Source organism: Ictalurus furcatus, chromosome 15 (assembly GCF_023375685.1).
Source record: "Ictalurus furcatus strain D&B chromosome 15, Billie_1.0, whole genome shotgun sequence".
Lineage (NCBI taxonomy): Eukaryota > Metazoa > Chordata > Actinopteri > Siluriformes > Ictaluridae > Ictalurus > Ictalurus furcatus.
In genome coordinates this window covers 4,245,291-4,262,707 of record NC_071269.1, presented here as the reverse complement: position 1 = coordinate 4,262,707, position 17,417 = coordinate 4,245,291, and the positions used below count along the sequence as shown (strand labels likewise).

Below are 17,417 nucleotides of genomic sequence, written 5' to 3'. Positions count from 1 at the left end.
ACTTGTGATAATAAAGGAACATTTGTGAATACAAACTCAAATTACACTATATGGCCAAAGGTTTATGGACACCTGACCATAACACTCATATGTGCTTGATTTAGTCTCCCTTTACTGTTATAATAACCTCCACTCTTCTGGGAAGGATTTAAACTAGATTTTGGAGAGTGGCTGTGGGGATTTGTTCTCATTCAGACACGAGAGCGTTAGTCAGGTCAGGCACTGATGTCGGACGAGAAGGACTGGGGCACAGTCGGCGTTCCAGTTCATCCAAAAGGTGTTCAGTAGGGTTGAGGTCAGGGGTTGTTCAGGCCATACAAGTTCTTCAACTCTAACCATGATAAACCATGTCTTCATGGGGTTTGCTTTGTGCACAGTGGCATTGTCATGCTGGAACAGGTTTGAGCTCTGTAGTTCCAGTGAAGGCAAACTGTAATACTTCCACATACAAAGACATTCTAGACAGTTGTGAGGTTCAAATTTGTAGCAACAGTTTAGGGGAAGAACCACATATGGGTGTGATGGTCAGGTCTCCACAAACTTTTGGCCATACAGTGTAATTGTCTTAATTAAAACAGTTTTTGTTTGATCCAAATTTTGTACTTAACTGTTTAAATCGGTCTAAGCAATGCAGGAATGTCACATAGAAAGCCATTTGCAATTTAGCTAAGAATCACTTTTTTTCATTCACACGTTGGGCTAATGAGCAGCTTAAGAGTGCTCTGATTGGCTGCTTATGTCGCCACCTGGCGTCATAAATCGTATGCCCCGCCCACTCTGCTCCTTCCAATACTATCAACATTCAGCCTTCCTTCAGCCTCGTCTGATTTTTCTGTCGTTCCTGCGTCCGCTTTCTTCAGGAAAATGGTAAGCACAGTCGTTTTTCGGATGTCTGTGAAGGAACTCGTTGTGTTTACACTGTTGACTGTCCACATTGTATAGTGCGTTTACATTTATTTAGTTTAAGAAAAGATATCGGCGGTTTCTTTCAGGCGCGCCCGTTTTCACTACAATGGAGGCACAAACTGACACAGTGTAGCAGCACTATTATTATTATTATTATTATTATTATTATTATTATTAATTAAAAAAAAAAAAAACACCAGGATTTTATTACCTGGAAAGGTTAACCTCTAAGGTAAATGAATCCAAGGTGTGGCTCCATTTCATCCATCCATTCATTCTGGTCTCTTAAGACAGAGATGAAATGACGTCATATCAGACTTTATGCATAAATTATATATATATATATATATATATATATATATATATATATATATATATATATATATATATATATATATATAATAACACGTGTTAATATTACTGAATGTAAACCATTCTTCTGTATATTGTGAATAAATCCATATCCTGAAAGATTACCTCATCAAACAGCCTTTTTCCCCCTCCATCAACCATACCGTCATGCTTTCTGATGCTTTTATCCTCGTTGGTCTATTTAGAGCAATAAATGTTCATTTGCAACCCAAGATTTTAATTCTGGTTTCTGTTATGTGAAAGTCACTTGTCTGTAACCCATACATACATTTTCTTTTATCATGATAATAATAGAACCTTGGCTGAATGGCTCTCCCCAGGATGGCTGATGGAGTGATCAAGGGTGCATTGTTAGCATTGAGAAGAAGGAGAGAATATTCATGAAATGCGCCACCATCCTCCCTGCCTCCATTCACTGAAAGATTCTGGGTGGAGACTCCAGCAGCTGTTTGCTGGATCTTATATCTGGCATGGCTGAACATTTCCCATTCCTGATGCATTTGACAACTGCTGATGTCCTTGGGGGATATAAAATTGCATTCACTTTGAAGCTGTCTGTAGTGATTGTGCTCAGTAGTTTGGAATATTCTGGAAAGACATTTCATCTATATGACTATTTATCTCTGTTATCCTTTTAAAATATATAAATCCACATTAAAGGCTCAGGTTTTTATTTTTTGTTTAAAAATGTGTACACATTTAAGCTGTCTTTCTTGGTATGGTTTGCCACTCTGTGGTAGATTGGGTGGGGCTCTTTCATGGCTCTCTTTCTGCTTTCTCACTCCCATGAATAGAGCGAGCTTTGCTGACTGCTGGCTTTGTTATGCAGCCCTGCAGTTGTCTAGATGCTTACATCAGCATTTTGGTCTCAAACGTGACCAATCCTTTGGTCACATTTGAGACCAAACCTCTCAAACCTGACCAAAGGATTGCCCAAGACTAGAAATGTTTAACACAAAACAATTCATATATGCCTTAACATGATTTTTTTTTAAAAGTATGACTGTGCACGCTGTGGTGTTAAAAAATAATTATACTATATACTTTATTTTTCCTCCCACAGCGTGAGTGCATCTCTATCCACGTTGGTCAGGCTGGTGTCCAGATTGGCAATGCATGCTGGGAACTCTACTGTCTTGAACACGGCATCCAGCCGGACGGACAGATGCCCAGCGACAAGACCATTGGAGGTGGAGATGATTCCTTCAACACCTTCTTCAGTGAGACTGGGGCTGGAAAGCATGTCCCCAGGGCTGTGTTTGTGGATCTGGAGCCCACGGTAATAGGTAAGATTGAGATTATACTGCTAAGAATTTTCCCTTTTAAATTTATTAATGTTAAGTTTATGTGACTGTTCAGTTTCATCAATAAATGTTGTGCTTTTTCCTTTAGATGAGGTCCGCACTGGAACATACCGCCAGCTGTTCCACCCTGAGCAGCTCATCACAGGAAAGGAGGATGCTGCCAACAACTACGCTCGCGGTCACTACACTATTGGCAAGGAAATTATTGATCTGGTGCTGGACAGGATCCGCAAACTGGTGAGTATCAGCAAACTGTCTACTGTTAATTACAAATATAACAGAATAATATGAATAAATTTATTATATGATTCTCTTTATAGGCTGACCAGTGCACAGGTCTCCAGGGTTTCCTGGTCTTCCACAGCTTTGGTGGTGGAACCGGTTCTGGTTTCACCTCCCTGCTGATGGAACGCCTGTCTGTTGACTACGGTAAGAAGTCCAAGCTGGAGTTCTCCATCTACCCAGCTCCCCAGGTGTCTACTGCTGTGGTGGAGCCCTACAACTCCATCCTGACCACCCACACCACCCTAGAGCACTCCGACTGTGCTTTCATGGTGGACAACGAAGCCATCTATGACATTTGCCGTAGAAACCTCGATATTGAGCGCCCTACGTACACTAACCTGAATAGGCTGATTAGTCAGATCGTGTCCTCCATCACGGCCTCTCTCCGTTTCGATGGTGCCCTCAATGTCGACCTTACTGAATTCCAGACCAATTTGGTGCCCTACCCTCGTATTCATTTCCCACTGGCCACCTATGCTCCAGTGATCTCTGCAGAGAAGGCTTACCACGAGCAGCTCTCTGTGGCTGAAATCACAAATGCCTGCTTTGAGCCGGCCAATCAGATGGTGAAATGTGACCCACGTCACGGCAAGTACATGGCCTGCTGCCTGCTGTACCGTGGTGATGTGGTGCCTAAAGATGTGAATGCTGCTATCGCCACCATCAAGACCAAGCGCACCATCCAGTTTGTGGACTGGTGTCCCACTGGGTTCAAGGTGGGCATCAACTACCAGCCTCCCACTGTGGTTCCAGGTGGAGACCTGGCCAAGGTGCAGAGGGCTGTGTGCATGCTGAGCAACACCACAGCTATTGCTGAGGCCTGGGCTCGTCTCGATCACAAGTTCGATTTGATGTACGCCAAGCGCGCCTTTGTGCACTGGTATGTTGGTGAGGGTATGGAAGAGGGCGAGTTCTCTGAGGCCAGAGAGGACATGGCTGCCCTGGAGAAAGATTATGAAGAAGTTGGTGTAGACTCTATTGAAGGTGAGGGAGAAGAAGAGGGAGAGGAATACTAGAGTGTGGGAACAGAAATGGAAATGTAAACTTGCAGCCAGTATGTACACATGATATTCCTTAAGTATCAAGTGTAAACTCTACTTCTGACTGTGTACTTGTGTAATTGTTATTGTCTTGGCCAGTATAATTGTCTGTCGCATTTGCCAGCCCATTTTTCAATGTGACTGAATAAAGTTATGAGTGTTCTTGTTTGTTGTTTCTTCTTGTTTGATAATGTAATTTCACTAGAAGTCATGCACACTTCCAGAGTAGTTTTAAAGCTGCTTGGTGTTAAGGCTGGTTCCTGGGGAAGTACAAAATGGGGAACTTGCATGTATAATGAAGAGACCATTACAATATGCTGTATTGAGCTCCCTCTTCTGGCCGTTTGTGTATTATGAAAAATGTCAATTTTCAAAGTACACAAGTATTAATACTGAAACATTGCAACTGACTGGCTGTTTTTGGAATGGTTTATTAAATTGCATTTAAAAACACAAAAACAAAACTGAAGACTAAGACTGCTTGCATCGTAGCCACCCAGATACAATAGTGTCCTTTGTTAGAAGAGTAAGAATGAAAGTCTTAAACTATTACAACACTTTGTTTGGCTCTTTGTGTGAAAAGCAAAATCAAACACACCTACAAAAAAAAGAAAAAGGTCTGTAGAATTGGAATTTGCTCAGTGGTTGAACTGTATCTGCTGTTGCTGTAGATGCTTGTTCACCCGGCCCTGTGAAGAACGACTGAATGTTTCGGTGCTCCCTGTTGCTTTATTAAGCTCCAGAGGTGAGAAGGCATCGAACATGTCATTCCAGTTGCAGAGATCTCAGACAGAGGCTGGTAGAGCTTTAGACGCCTGAGGGAGGAAATAGAATTGATGTCCATTATCATAATTTCATTACCAGTTACAGTGGAGCTTTGGTATAATACTTTTTTTTTTTTGTCAGCCCGTCTGCAGAGTGTATTTGACCTTTTTATTTAAAATATAGAGTGAAGGACCACTAAGGTCTATCTGACAGTTTAAGTTAGTCAAGAATAACCGAAGTCTGGTTGCTTTGACTCTTTACCAGTAGCAACTGTGAATAATTTAAATGTTTATAGCCCTTAAACAAACTACTACATACTGTATATTTCAAGCACAAAATACTATTTTGTAATTTATCTAGCCCCTTCTTTTTGTGAACCGTTCATGAACACTGCAGCAGAGGCTCAAAAGGCCTGATTCCTAGGGTAAATGTGAAGGAAGCAATGTATTGACTAACGGTCATGTTGCAAAAAAACACGACTCTGCTCTGCTAGCGTACAAGAGAAAAATCAAATGCACAGATAAACACCAGAGATGGTGAGAGTCACCTTCATAAACTATTGCCAGTTTTGTAGGACAGGTTCCCTTCAGGCAGAAGCTGTTACTCGGGTACATACATATAGCGCACATGTGCTCCAGCATGTGTATGAAGTGAGCAGAGGAAAAAATGGAAGGATGACTGTATGACAGCAGTATTTATCACAAATGCCTTAATATATTCATCATTATATGACTTTGTTGGCAGGTCTCAGTCTTTTATATAAGCCATTTCATATTTCTTCATAGTAATTCAAAGGCCTAAGATGCAAAGAAATAATGATTTGCTTGAATAAATTAAGAAGAAAATGCCACAGTGACTTACTTGTAAGCAAAGGTCCCTATTGCTAATGCAACAGTCAGGATACCCAGCACCATAGCCACGATTCCTGTAATGATGAGCCTGGAACCTGAAACCCCCACCAAAAAATGTAAGGTAATAAAAGTGCACAGCTTCAGCCTATCTTAATGAATTTATCAGGGTTTTCCCCCTTTTCCCAACACACAAGGCACCCAGATGGTCCACATTAGGAACACCCGAGTAGGGCCCCAAGGACTGGTTTGTGAAACATTACCTATGTTATATATGAACGTTCTTATTGACTGAAGAAGAAAAGAAGTATTACTATGAAAATTGTCTGCTTTCACATATACAGTGAGCCAGATATATTATTACTCACCGATGATTACATTTACTCTGGTACTAGTGACTGCAAGGCTGACGTCGTTACTCATTGACACGTTAATACAAAAGATGCCAGAGTCATTGAACACCTGTCGGAGAACGAGCTGACACTCTGGTAAAGCGCTTACAGCAGTGCAGATGGTCTTGCCTGGAGAAAGGCAGTCGGATATCACAGTGCATATGTCTGTAGGCAAACTGAAAGGGAACAAGAAAATAACTGATGCACAAGGTTTGCCTTCTATGTGGTATTTCAGTGTTGCAGAAACAGCATCACTAGTGAATACCTGCCCTGGCAGGAAATGGTGAAATCCACAGTGTTTTGTTCAAGAAAAGCACCGGCCGCATGGACAATCTGCACATCCTCAATGCCCTCTGTGAAATCAAGTGAAAATATCAATACCTGGTTATATCACAGAGCAAATGTATTCTCAAATCTGATTGGTCAGAAGGTGTTGTGATTTTAAAGTGTGATTTTCTGCAACAGCACCTCTGACAATAGTGCTGGATGCACTTTTTATTTACCATTTTTGGAAGATGTCTCAATTGTTTGGTAATCGAACAACTGTTTATAGCTGCTCTATTATAAGTGATAGCGGGCACTAATTTATCTCGTGGACGTTCCACAACATTAAATTGTAACTATATACAGTGGAAAAAAACCCCAAAATGTGTGATTCATTAATAAAATCAAATTGTACATTGGTTTTAGCTTTTGGGATCTTCTAGGACAAAATCCTTAAACAGTTACCATACTCAGCAAAAAAAGAAACTCCCCTTTTTCAGGAGACTGTATATTAAAGATAATTTTGTCAAATCCAGATAAGCTTTACAGATCTTTATGGGAAAGGGTTTAAACAATGTTTTGCATGCTTGTTCAGTGAACCATAAAGAACTGTTGCACATGCACCTGTGGAACAGTCCTTAAGGCACTAACAGTCTACAGGCGGTAACAGTTAAGGTACAGGTAAGGTCACAGTTACAGTAACTTAGGACACTAAAGAGACCTTTCTACTGACTCTGAAAAACACCAGAAGAAAGATGTCTAGGGTTCCTGCTCACCTGCGTGAACATGCCATAGGACTACTGCAAGGAGGCATGAGGCCTGCAGATGTGGCCAGAGCAATAAACTGCAATGTCTATAATGTAAGACACCTAAGACAGTGCTACAGGGAGACAGGAAGGACAGCTGATCGTCCTTGCAGTGGCAAACTACGTGTAACAAACCCAGACATGACCGAGAACTTGCAAATGCCTTGGTGGAAGAGTGGAGTAACATCTCATAGCAAGAAATGACACATCTGGGCAGTCCATGAGGATGAGATGCTCTGTAGTACTTAAAGCAGCTGGAGGCCACACCAGATACTGATTGTTACTTTTAATATTGACCCCCCCTTTGTTCACTCATTATTCCATTACTGCTCAAATGTCTGTGAAACTTGTTCAGTTTATGGCTCAGTTGTTGAATGTTTTCATGTTAATACAAATATTTATACATGTTAAGAAATTTGCTGGAAATAAAAGCAGTTGAATGTGAGACGACGTTTCTTTTTTTGCTAAATATATAAGTGTTTACTAATGTAGCTAAACAAGATGGTTGCTTAGCTGAAGAACTCACCAACAACTGTGATCCGTGTGGAGAAGGAGCCGTAGCGGTAGACCACACAGTCCTGCTCAGAATTTGGTGGCTGATACGTTTTCATTACAATAGTATCTTGGTTGTCCATCACTGGGAACATTTAGCAATGGAATAGTATGTATAATCATACAAATCATGATTTTCAGTACATTGTGGTAGTAAATTATTTGCTTAGGGACACTATATATCTTAAAATGGGCAAATAACATAAGCAAAACCAACAAACCTCCATTTGTGTACAGCTGGGGAGCTGTTTTTTTGTCAGCACTGGATGAACCGGAACATTCCATCGAATTTGCAGTGTCTTTAGATGCACTTTCTGTGTGTAACATGAAAGTGGAATTGAGTTTTAGCATTTTTGGGCCTAGTCTGGTGCAAACACTGTAATATTGACCATACCAGTTGAGATAAGCTGAACAGGCCCTGCGTGCTCCTCAGAGATAAAGGCATCAGCAGTGGGGTTAGTGACTGGAGATGTAATTGGGGGAGTGGAACAGGATGGTGTTGGAATGGCAGCCTGGACGACAACGTGGGGTTTAAAGAAGCCAGTCTTGGTGTACGTGTGGGTGACAGTGAGTTCTCTTGAAATCACAGTGCCACTGCTGTCCCCAAAATCCCAGTTAAAGGTGATGTCAGAGTCGGCCAGGAAGGAACTGGGGTCATGGACAGCAATGGCAAAGGCAATGGCACGGTTTTGGATAAATGTCTGGTCCCCTTCATCTTTATCATTCACTTGTGTGACAGTGACAGCAAACGGAATCTGGTCTGAAGATGAAGTTTAAAGAATTTTTTTAATGAAATGGATTCTTTAACCAGACAGACAGATGGTTGGATTATTGGATGGATGGAAGAATGGGTGGATGAATGGATAGATTCTCACCAGTGATATAAAACTGTGTGGAAGCATAGCCAATTGGGATGAATTTCTCTCTCTTTCTGTAGTGATAAATAACCACATCCATTACATAGGAGCCGAGAGGGATGTCTTCAGTGCTGATGGTCAGAGAGGATGACGGACCATCACATACCTGCCAGTACCTTCCTATGAGAAAAAAGATGGAAGGTAAAGTTACAAATAGGACATATTGATCTTTATGGGTTTTTAAATGAATGCTTGATTCTGATTGGTCAGAAGTTGATGATTAATTTTCTATAACAGTACTGTATCAATAGAGTACAGTATTTCCAATCGTATCAAGATGACTATAATCAATGTCACTTCCATTGATGCGCAGGGGAACAGACAGAGAGTGTTAAAATATCAGAATTTTAGCACTGAACTTACCACAGGTTTTCCACACAAATACATAAAGTGATTTTTGGTCTCCATGCTTGTTAAGCGGAGAGCCATCAGGAAAAACAGCATCCTGCTCATCAATGGATTCCTGAGGGTAGACGGGCTCACCCTCATAACGTTGGGTACCTTGAAAGATTAGAATGTGAATTGTTTTGTCAGAAAAGTTCAAGAAAAGTAGGCTAGTGGATACTGTTTGGTTCTGGAAGTGTTGACCCATAAGGGAGGAACAAAGCTTGATTCATTCGACGGATTTTCATTCTCAGAATTTTCAAGAGACCATTAAAGACCTGAAGATTACAGAGTATTGATGCTAATCTCCTCTCTGTTCTTGTTTCTGGTCGTTTAAATGGGAAGTAAATCTTTTGGAAGGAGTCTCCAATGTCAGCACTTTGTAAGATCAGAGGTAAAGCTGTAACTTTCAGTTTTCTTTTGTCTTATTAACTTCAAGAGAGGCTAGTTATTGGGAACAACTGTTTATAGCTGCTATACTGTATTGACAACAGAAACTGAATTGGCCTACTTGTTTATATGTAACTATAAATGAATTCAAATACATGTTTTTATTTAAATATGTTTAAATTGTAATTGGGGCAAATGCTCTTGTATAAGAGCAGTAAAACATTTTGGGACGTGCTGGTATTGGAAAATGATCAACTTTGGGGTGGTAACAGTTGGTAACTCCACTTCTCTTTGGGCCACACCACACCACACCACTCCATTGCTAATTTTCCTATAACCTCAGTGTTAAAAAAACCTAAGTGTCCTATTCCTTATTCTATTCTAATCTATCATCACATGTTGTACCTCAATGTACAGTAAGATTTCTGTCAATGCTGTGCTTATGATCAAGTATTATAAAGTAAAATTGTGTTGTTATTGATCAAACAAGCATTTCTAAAGTAAAGTATCAATGGACAGATCCATTGCGAATGAAATAGAAACTGTGCTCTAAGTTCTTGCATTGCTCCATGACACACAACACACGTATTAATGGCTCTGCGCTGTTAGACGTACCATTTACAAAGCAGTTTTCCCCCCAAACAACTTCTCCATTAGGTAGTGCCACCTGGTTGTCTGGGAAGATTATGTCAATAGTGAAGGTGACTTTAGCGCCAGTGAGAGTTGGTGCATCGTTACAGACATCAAATTTCACCTCTCCGCCTGTGGGAATGAAAACAACTCACTTTACAAGCAAAACAAGTTAGTAGACCTATGTGCTCATGCTGAAGATAAATGTTAGAACATTTATTTAAACAAACAAACAAACAAACAAACAAACAAAAAAACAGGACACCTGTCCAGCTGCTCCTGTACAACGGGTCTCCTTTCTTCCACACTGGGTACATTTTTGTGTTCCATGACTGGTATCGTATGAATCTGGGTTTGGACTTGCTTTTCTGGAGTTGCTCTGAAATGAAAAGAAAAGCATTTGAGCAAACTACTTTACCTTATCTGAAGATGGATGATAGATAATGTATCAGCAAATGTGAACTTGGTCAAATTGTTTCAAAGTTGCTGAGTATTAAAGTCTAAATTCAACCCTATCTCAACCCTAGGGAGCTACTAATGTGACAGGATGGTGTGTTTTTTTTTTTTTGTTTTGTTTTTTTTAAAGTCCTTTCCATGAGTCAGTATACCACAGCCACAATTTAATATTTTGAGTATCTCATGGCTGCGAATTATTATAATGTGGCCATGAGATACCAAATCCGTGGCCACAAATTGTGTAACTTGAACCCACGACTTAATTTGTTGTGGAAAGCCATACTTAATACATGGCCTCCGGTTAATTATTTCTCAGGAATGGGTAAAAAAAAAAAAGTCTGTTCACTTTGAGAATGTGCTTCAGGTTATGCAGGCTAATGGTATACACATGCTGCAACCCCACTTACTCCAGTATGTCTTTCTTTATGTACCATTCTAAGAAAAGTAATATTATTCATCAAATCCATGCTTAGTTTTCAGTGACCACAGTGGGATTGGGGGTTGGATTTCCACCTCCGCCCTGCGTGTGCAGAGTTTGCATGTTCTCACCGGGCTTTGGGGATTTCCTCTTAGTATTCCGGTTTCATCCCCTAGTCCAAAGAAATGCGCTGTAGGCTGATTAACATCTCTAAACTGTCTATAGTGTGTGAATGGGTGTGCGAGTGTGTGTGCGATTGTGCCCTGTGATGGGTTGGCACCCCGTCCAGGGTGTCCCCTGCCTTGTGCCCCGAGTCCCATGGGATAGGCTCCAGGCTCCCACACGACCCTATGTAGGGCAAGTGGTATGGAAAATGGAGTAACTTCAGTTACTCCACACTTCAGATCATCTGACCACACTTTTTCAGCATATAAAATATTCCAGTTAAAATCGTAATTACATCGATTTTATCGATTTTTTTTGTAAACGACGTAGGTTTACAAAGTACTGGCACACATCCAGCAGGCCCACACACGTTTCAAGGCACTAAGTCAAATCACCAGGGTTGTAAGTTACCACTTATGTGCTACGATTTAAGAGGCTTAGTTAAAATAATTGGTAATAAGAATGTGTGGTTTGTTTACTGCAAAGCCTTGATGTAAGATTTCCAGTTTAATTAGCCTGTGCTTTAATTCCAGATTAATCCTAAAATCCACTGATTTCTTATTTGGGTAGGATCAGGTGGAAGGCATAAGGAGGCGTGTGTAGGTGTTCCTAGCATTCCTGAGTGTTAATACTTACCTTCATTACTTAGTGTTAGCCGTGGCTCTCTTTGTGCTTCCTAAAAAAATCTCACACTTCTTTCTGAGTGGAAGTTGGAAAGATTTACAGGATGTCTACACTCACTTCTTTCACACCTCGACCGGTTTTTAAGTATTTGCTCTCTACTTCAGTTTTTCTTTCACCTAATACTTTTGACTTTTTTTAATATGAAAAAAAGCAAATCCTCTTACATGTCCTACTCACCACATCTTCAAACACTCTATTTCTCTACAATGAGGTGTCATTTAGCATCAGACAGCTAACAAATTCCTAACAAACAGACACTTCAACAAGTGACAGTGAGAATAAGATCTAATACTCATCACGATCATCTATGTTCAGCTATGTACCCTTTGTATTTATCATAGCATTTTATATTGTGGCAGCTAGCTGTTTACATCCAGCTAGTTTGTATGAGCAGAGATATTATCATGCTAGCTAACAGGAGAGATTAGGAATAATGCTGTCGGTAGTTAGCTTAACTAATGTTTTCCCATGTTTATTGGTACCCTGGTGAAAGAGACACTAGTTTGCCATCAGTATCAAACTTTAAGTGAGTTTAAGAGTTTATACTTGAGTGAAACATTTGTAGCTGTGACTTTTACCAGATGGTTTATTTAGATGAGTAGTTGCACTTTTACTTGAGTAAAATTATGGTATGGTAAAAACTATATGGTATTGTGGTACTTTTGGAATCTCTACTTACTTGTAAAATACTTGAAAATCTGTCGCATTTAAGTGCAAATGTCAATGAGGTATACATATTGCATTAGCTTTTGCTTATAGCCTGCTGCAGATTAGCTACTTTTTCTAAGAAAAGTGATCATTTATTTAAATTGACTGAATAAAAGTCCAGGAGGTTTGCTTTTCCTCTTACATATGGCCATGAGATGTCAGTATTGTAGTAGCTGAAGTAAAGTCTGTATTTATAAGTCTAAATCTGTACTGTCTTGCCCTATTTTCTTTCACACTGCAAAGTCTCAATAAATCTACTTTTTTGGATATAACATAGATTTCTCATTATCATCAAGTCTGAAGTCTTCCTATTTTATTTCTAGAAGTGAATTCATGTTAGACAGTGAAATTCTTCCAAATGCTTACAATAAAACATGCTGACTTAATTAAACACTACTCTGTACAATGGATTTCCATGGGCTATAGATAAAATACCTGATTTTTAATTAACCCGAAGAATATATGGAAAGAAAGGGGAAAAAAAAGTTCTATTTTTGCATTAAGTTAATACCACTTGTTCATGACTGGAAACAGCATCCCACTAATATTAGCTGGAAACGATCTCAATAAACTCAATAAAGTATCAAATAAAATATGTACAGTCTAAAACGGATACATTCCCTGGACGTGCAATACATAATACATCATATACAAGTAAGGAATTTAACATGATGGGGCATGAAGTTATAGGAAAGTCATCAGAGACGCGGAGTCACTGTTGCCCATAAGAGGACACCCTGAAGTGTTTTATTCCCCTTATACCACAGCAACAAATACATTTTTTTGGAAAAGTAATTAATTAAAGAATGACGACATACTTTTTTATCTATATATTATTACTATTAATATTGTGGAATGACCATGAAACAATTCAGTTCCTGTTATCACTTAAAAGCTATAAACAGTCGTTCCCCTCACCATTTCTCTTTTTTTTTAATCTCTGTTAAACTTAATAGGACAAAAAAAAGAGCAAAAAATAAAAAAATTACAATGATGCTATCAAGGTAACCGTAAAAAAGTGCAAATTCCTGTTGGGACAGTCGACTGTTTACCATTGTGTAACATCACCTTTTCTTTTAATAACACTTATTAAGCATTTGGGTGCTGAAGACACCAGTTGGTTAAGTTTAACAAGCAGAATTTTCCCCATTCATCCATTATGCATTTCTTCAGCTGCACAACTGTACGGGGCCTTCGTTACCTTATTTTGCGCTTCATGATGTCTTATTTTGCACGTCACATTCTCAATCGGAGACAGGTCAGGACTGCAGGAAGGCCATGCTAGCACCCGCACTCTCTGTTTACACAACCATGCGCTTGTATTCCGGGCAGAACATAGTTTGGCGTTGTCCTGCTCTGGTGCTCTGGATGGTAGCATATGTGGCTCCAAAATGTGTACATATCTTTCTGCATTAATGATGCCCTCACAAATGTGTAATTTTCCCATGCCATAGGCACTGACATGCCCCCATACCATGACAGACGCTGGCTTTTGGACCTGAGACCGAGCACAGAGAAGTCGGCGGCGCTTCTGGACAGTGTTGATGTATGGCTTCTGCGCATAGTAAAGCCTTAACTTGCATCTGTGGATGCAGCGGCGAATGACAAAGGTTTACCAAAGTATTCCCGAGCCCATGTCAGGATCTCCATTACAGATTCATTACAGTTTTTAACTGTGACGTCTGATGGATCGGAGATCACATGCATTCAGAAATGATTTTCAGCCTTGCCCTTTATGCACCGAGATTTGACCAGATTCCTTGAATCTTTTATTATATTGTGCACTGTAGAAGGTGAAATGCACAAAATCCTACCGATTGGTCTTTGGAGAATGTTCTTCTTAAAGTGTTGGATTATTCTCTGACGCATCTACTGGCAGATTGGCGAGCCTCGACCCATCCTTGCTCTTGAAGGACTAGGCCTTATTTGGAGGTTCCTTATATACTATGATTAGACGATTTCCTCACTTGTTTCACATCGCTATTAGTCCTAAATTGCCTCTGTCCCAACTTTTTTGGAACGTGTTGCATGCATCAGTTTCAGAATAAACATTTACCTTCAAAAAACTAAGCAGTTGACTAGATATATACCGAATACCTTGTCTTTATACTTTTTTTTTTTGTCGTTGTTGTTGTTTGAATACATTTACAAAGTCAAAGTACATTTACAAATCACTCCTCTTTGTTTTTATTAGCATTTTCCATACTGTCCCAACTTTTTCGGAATTGGGGTTGTACAATAAATTCAATAAATACAATTTCCCCATATAATTTATTGAATTACCTGTTACTATAGAAACTACATTGTATTAGAATGGGGTCACTCCATCTCAAGTGGTCCAATGCAATTCCTAATTTTTTTGGAGTGATAACTCATAAATAAAATTTACAGCAGAATGCATCTACAGAGGATTTATTTCTGTGAAATGTTCAGGTTTGTATCTCCCCACCAGAGATATTCAACCAAAAAGTGAAGGATTTTTTTTTTTTTTTTTTTAATTGCACTTTGTCACCCCCATAGGGAAAAAAAGAGTTAAGTCTCAAACCTGAAATTTTCTGCATGCACACTATACTTACCCAGGTACCCTCTAAAAAAAATTAAGACTGAGACTCGAACCCTTCCCATTATGAAATTGACCATAAAAGTGGAACTGTAAGCAATCTTGAGCATTACAATTGGACCTAAGTTCTAAGTCTAAGGAGCAGGAACGTGCGAAATGTTTATATATGTACATCTACCTTGTAATGTGCTCTAGAGATCAGTTCTTGTTCCAAGGAGCTAGACCTACCCTTTTTATTGAATTATTGAGGTTTCCATAAACAGCTGTATGACCAAAATTTGTTGGGTGCCATGACACAAAAATGGCCACTGTAGTGAAAATAAATAAATAAATAAATAAATAAATAAATGAACAAACAAACGGTCAAGCAACTAACTTTGCAATTATTGGACCACTTCAGTTGGAATGCCCTTGTGAGCCCATTACTATAACCCTGAAATTTGGTTTGCAGTAGGAAGTACTTTGCTATCAGGGCTGCTTTTATAGAAACCTTCTGATCAGTCAGAATTAAGAATTCAGCACTGCTGTCACAGGAAGAGTTTATATATAAAATGGATACTTACTTGTCAGGACCACTGAAAAAGAGAGCAATATAAAGATTTTTGTAAATAGCTTCATTTTGCAGTTTGACCCTGAAGTGTAATGAAGAATGCCAAATCCATGATGAATGTGTGAGCTATTTCTCTTTATATATATATGATATGAGTTTACCCCACATTGGACATCATTGATGGAGTACAACTGGCCACTCCTATAATGCACACACACACACACACACACACACACACACACACACACACACACACACACACACACACACACACGTTTGAAAGCAGTTCACTAATCATAAGCAGCTTAGGTGATAGAAATGGCTTACATTTCTATATTTCTGTATGTATTCTACAGGAATAAAAATTGCATTACTTTCTGTCACATCATGAATAGACTACAAATTGATACACTTCATGGACGTTGAAATGTGATGTCTGGATGTGTATTTTATGCTTTTTGTATTTAAAAAAACCAAAAAAAAACAATAACAGGTTGTTAGTTAATCCAGTTACATTCTGGTGGGTACAGTAGAGTCACGAGAGCTTTAAGACACGAGAAACAGCTCAAGGGCCTCAACTAATTTGTCTTTTGACTTTAGAACCCTCAGGTTCTGCTCAGTCCATCTCAACACGTGTCCCATTAATATCTAACAGGAATACAACTACAGTATTGTTATTAAGGCATTTTTAAAATCTCAGTTATTAGCAGCATGAACAATGTTTACAGAAATAAACGGTCTCTCCTGGTCAAATAAGAGATAATGGCTCACTTTTATATTTTGTAAGTTATTAAAATGAATTCTTTGAACATAATATCCTACAGTATTGTCTTTTGGATTTGACAATCCAAAATATCTATTATTTTCCAAACATAATCCATTCATTTTCCATACCGCTTATCCTATACATGGCATGAGCCTGGGAACTTGGGACACCTTGGACGGGGTGCATCGCACACACATTCACACACTACAGACAATTTGGAAATGCCAATCAGCCTACAACACATCTTTGGACTGGGGGAGGAAACCCGAGTATCTGGAGGAAACCCCCGAAGCACGGGGAGAACATGCAAGCTCTGTGCACACAGAGAACAGAGGCAGGATTTCAACCTCCAACCTGTGAGGTGTGAGCCAAACGTGATAACCACTAAGCCACCGTTCCACCCTTGGCATTCACTCATTAACATTTATTACATAAAGAATAAACTATAATGAGATATTATAGGAAAATAATCAACAACCTGCATTCTGATTTGATCCAAGTTGATTATTTCCATATAACACCATCTCCCGAAGTGTTCCATTCCTCTTGTACCATTCATTGTTGTGGAATATCCAGGAAACAAGCTAGTTCCCGTTAGGCTCCAAGTAACTGTAAACAGTGGTTCCCTCACCTGCACAAAATGTAGCACACCACAATACTGAGAAACCATAAAGCACAAAAAGCAAATAAAGTCATGTCCTGAAAACATACTGTTGTGAATCTCCGACACTGGAGACTCCTTCCATTAATCTTAAAGAAATATCTTCCAACAGAAAAACAATTCCAACTTTTCAGGTATGTTTTCTTTGTTAAATAACAAGTTCCTATAAATTAGCTGTTACTATAGAAAAGATGAAGTATTAAAACGAGTGCATTAATATACTGTAAACATGTGACTTGCCAAAACTGTCAGAGCTGCTGTTATAGAAAATGAACCTGTCCAATCAGAATTGAGAGTTGAAATGGGCTGTGGTATAGGGGTCAACGATGAACGGATGCTAAATTGGAAAGAATTTAAGATTAAAAAGTGTTAATTAGGAATATGTAATACTGTAATCCTGGTTTGAATAGCATTCAATATTAGTTTGTCAATAAAACAATAAGTCATACAGTAAGACAGAGGGGAAAGTGCCAGGAATTGAAAGTCAGGATCAGAATCCAGCACTCGTGACTCTTATTTGCCAAGATTTGGGGATTTACCACTTCGACAAAACCCGAAATGTGAAGTGTGCTTTAAATGCAGATCGAAATATTT

At 39.2% G+C, this 17,417-nt stretch overlaps 2 protein-coding genes across 3 annotated transcripts; one reads left to right on the top strand and one right to left on the bottom strand.

Annotated features, from left to right (window-relative positions):
- The first annotated feature begins 517 nt into the window (after nt 1–517).
- Nucleotides 518–4,069, top strand: tuba1c (tubulin, alpha 1c). Of its 2 annotated transcripts, none has more exons than XM_053644328.1 (4): nt 518–867; nt 2,342–2,564; nt 2,671–2,819; nt 2,903–4,069. In XM_053644328.1, exons 1-4 carry the CDS (start codon nt 865–867, stop codon nt 3,881–3,883), a joined length of 1,356 nt encoding a protein of 451 aa, XP_053500303.1. In that variant the 5' UTR covers nt 518–864; the 3' UTR covers nt 3,884–4,069. The 2 variants fall into 2 exon arrangements, with proteins under 2 accessions (XP_053500303.1, XP_053500304.1); XM_053644329.1 differs by having other exon boundaries at nt 519–867; nt 1,573–2,564.
- A 413-nt stretch (nt 4,070–4,482) lies between these two features.
- On the bottom strand, nt 4,483–17,395 carry pmelb (premelanosome protein b). Its single transcript, XM_053644330.1, has 12 exons — nt 16,641–17,395; nt 10,121–10,234; nt 9,841–9,987; nt 8,815–8,952; nt 8,410–8,571; nt 7,929–8,294; nt 7,756–7,848; nt 7,509–7,619; nt 6,178–6,265; nt 5,889–6,088; nt 5,534–5,618; nt 4,483–4,722 (listed from the first exon to the last, which is right to left on the bottom strand). Exons 1-12 carry the CDS (start codon nt 16,684–16,686, stop codon nt 4,587–4,589), a joined length of 1,686 nt encoding a protein of 561 aa, XP_053500305.1. The 5' UTR covers nt 16,687–17,395; the 3' UTR covers nt 4,483–4,586.
- Nucleotides 17,396–17,417: the final 22 nt, after the last annotated feature.